Raw genomic sequence first — 3,340 nt, 5'->3', positions numbered from 1 at the left:
TCTATCTCTTTTACTCTTTACTGGGGCTAACTATTTCAAGGAGCAGTGAGCTAACATTTAATATATGCCACATACAGGCTCTCTTACATCATCCTCACCAAAACATCATTATGATCCCCATTTTACAGAAGCAGAAATGAGGGTTCAGGGTCAAGAAGTTTAAGTATTAACATGGTTACTTTACTATCAATGGACAAAGATGGAATTAAAATTCGAGTCTGTCTAACTATAAAGTCCATGTTATTTTTCACTCCAACAACAAAACTCCTCTATAACAGGAGTTAACAAACTACAGCCCGTTGGCCAAATCTGGCTTACTACTGGATTTTGTAGGCCAATAGGCTACAAATGATTATTACAACAATGATTATTACAACAACGATTATCACATTTTTAAATGGTTGAAAAAAGAAAATCCAAAGAATAATTATTTTGTGACACATGAATTATAAGCCATTCAAATTTCAGTGCCCATAAATAAAGTTTTATTGGCACAGCCACACTCATTTGTTTATAATTTTCTACGGCTTATTTTGTGCTTCAACAGCAGAGCTGAGCAATTGTGACAACCATCGAGCCTGAGCTCTGTAGCTCGGCCCTTGACAAAAAAAGTTGGCTGACTGCTGTTCTAAACCCACTGCTGTTGAGTCAATTCTGACTCATAGCGACCCCCACTGGGTCCTCAAGGCAGTAAATCTTTACAGAAGTAGATTGCCCAGTCTTGCTTCCATGGCTCTTCTACAGCATCTATAAAAATGAACTTCAGCTGAGAGTATATTACTCCCCAGAGAAAATGTGATACAGCAAGATCCCCAAGAAATAAAACTAAAAAAAAGTCAGTTTCTGATTATATGAAATTTTGAATCCAAACTTATAAACACAATATTTTTCCCCAACAAGTTGTCTATACCAACTTTCAAGAATATACTTACTATAAGAACTTCTTGATGTTCTCAGCTTTCAATTCATCCAAAAATACCTTCTTCACATTTTGTTGTGGAACAATGATTGATTCATTGGAGGCTTTTATAAACCACCCTGTAAAATACATCCAAATATGGGAATGAGATATAAGCTCATAAACAGGTTCTATTTTTCCTTATTATTGTAGCTGCTATATGTGAAATAAAACTCCAAACTAAATCTACTGCCATCAAGTTGATTCTGGCTCACAGCAACCCTATGGGGCAGAGTAGAATTCCCCCCATTGGGTTTCTAAGGCTGTAAATCTTCATGGAAGCAGACTGCCTCATCTTTCTTCCACGGAGCACCTCATGGGTTTGAATCACCAACTTTTTGGTTAGAGGCCGGATGCCTTGGCCACTGCACCACCAGAGTTCCTTTCATATGTGAAATACAAGAATATAAATTATCTCTGGCATTAACAGATTTTTTTGAAGTTATTTCTTTTGCCTGCTCCTATTAAGAAAAGAACATGCATTCTTCCAAGGACTATCTATATGGGATCAAATTGACAATAGGAACTCAAAAGCTTAGGAAACCTGGGGGACAGTGAGTTTACGTTAATGAGGGAGGGACAATTCTGAAAAGGAGAGTGAGAATGATTGCATAGTTTGAAGAATGTAATCAATGTCACTGAATTGTTCATGTGTTGTTGTTGTTATGTGCCGTCGAGTCAAACCCGACTCATAGTGACCCCTCCTTAGGTTTCCGAGGCAGTATCACTACGGAAGTAGGATTGCCCAACCTTCCTTCCAAGGAGTGGCTGGTGGGTTTGAACCGCCAGCCGTCTGGTTAGTAGACAAGTGTCTTAGCCACTGTGCTACCAGAGCTCCTGAATTGTTCATGTAGAAGTTCTTAAATCGGTATATGTTCTGCTATGTGTATTCTCAACAGTCACAACAAAAATAAAATAAATTATTAAAAAAGAACATGCAAATTGATTTTTAAATTATAATGTCATTATAATATATTAAAATATATTTCTATCCAATTTCAGTGATAGGTGTTGCTGTTATTCTCCCTAAGAAATGTTTTATGAGAAAATCAGCATTGATTTCAATATGATATTAATGCCTCAAATTATGGGGATAAGCATAACCTGTAGAAAGGAGATCTATCATTTTTCTCTGAGACGTTTCTATCTCCAGTGATCACTCCTTGGCTGGCCCAGAATAGGCATTTAATAAATGTTTGTAATGAATAAATTATGACTTTATCTCAAGTACATGAATTATTTCAACAAATTGAAAGAAACTCAGGCTCCTCATTTGCTCTGGTCCTGAAACTAAAACAAAATATGCTTAGATTTTGCTTCCAGTTAAAGTACCCCCCTCCCCCCACCAAAAAAAAAAACCAAACCAAATCCATTGCCAAATAAGAAAACAGTCGATTCTGACTCATAGCAACCCTATGGAGAAAGTAGAATTGCCCTGATTGGGGTTCCAAGGCTGTAAATCTTTGTGGAAGCAGACTGCCACATTTGTCTTCCCCAGAGCAGTTCATGGGTTCAAACTGATGACCCTCTGGTTAGCAGCAGAGAGCTTAACCACTGTGCCACGAGGGACCCAGGTGCAGTTGAAGTTGCTGTTGTTGTTATGTGCGCTCCAGTCAGCTGGACTCATAGCGACCCCTCCTTGGGTTTCTGAGGTGGTATCGCTACAGAAGTAGATTGCCCAACCTTCCTTCCCAGGAATGGCTGGTGGGTTTGAGTGCCTACCTTCTGGTTAGCAGTCAAGTGCCTTAGTCACTACGCTACCAGAATACACACACAAACACGCACATATTCCAGTAAAGGGTTGAAAACTAAGGAAAATAAGATTCTTCTTGAGTAAAAAAAGAAAAAAAAACAAAAACAAAAACCCAGAATCCAAAGCAAGGGTGGACTACCTGGCAACAACTTAACCTAGTCCTGTGCATAAAACTGCAATTTGGAGTATCTTCTCACAGAGCAAGAATAAAGGAAAGTGTTCACACCCTAGCACTGGGCTAGAAGCTTTAAATTTTATTTTATCTGCTCTGCTGGCTTACTGTGTAAGGCACTTGACTGCTAACCAGAAGACTGGTACTTCAAACCCACCAGCCACTCCTCAGAAGGAAGACTGGACAATCTACCTCCTTAGAGATACTGCCTTGGAAACCCAAGAAGGGGTCACTAGGAGTCAGATTTGACTAGGTGGCAGTGAGTTTGGTTTCGGTTTTATTCCCAGTAAGTTTCAGGTAATATGAACCTCACTAGAGACAGGGAAACTGAATCTGAGAGAAACTTATTCAAGGTCACTGAGAGAAGGCGGAGTCAAAATGAGAGCTTAAAGGAATGTGTGCTTGCCTGTGCCACCTTGCCTTCAGTGAACTCTAAATCAGGACGAGCCCCGAGACC

At 39.4% G+C, this 3,340-nt stretch overlaps 1 protein-coding gene across 1 annotated transcript in view; it reads right to left on the bottom strand.

The window, feature by feature from the left end:
• Positions 1-3,340, bottom strand: part of FOLH1B (folate hydrolase 1B) — a 121,810-nt gene that overhangs the window by 62,343 nt on the left and 56,127 nt on the right. Inside the window, 1 exon segment of the mRNA XM_007938087.1 lies at positions 933-1,038. Within this exon segment, the coding sequence (XP_007936278.1) occupies positions 933-1,038 (106 nt within the window).

Source organism: Orycteropus afer, unplaced genomic scaffold (genome assembly GCF_000298275.1).
Source record: "Orycteropus afer afer isolate SDZICR_OR568_19922 unplaced genomic scaffold, OryAfe1.0 scaffold00047, whole genome shotgun sequence".
Classification (NCBI taxonomy): domain Eukaryota; kingdom Metazoa; phylum Chordata; class Mammalia; order Tubulidentata; family Orycteropodidae; genus Orycteropus; species Orycteropus afer.
This window is presented reverse-complemented; position numbering and strand designations above follow the sequence as displayed.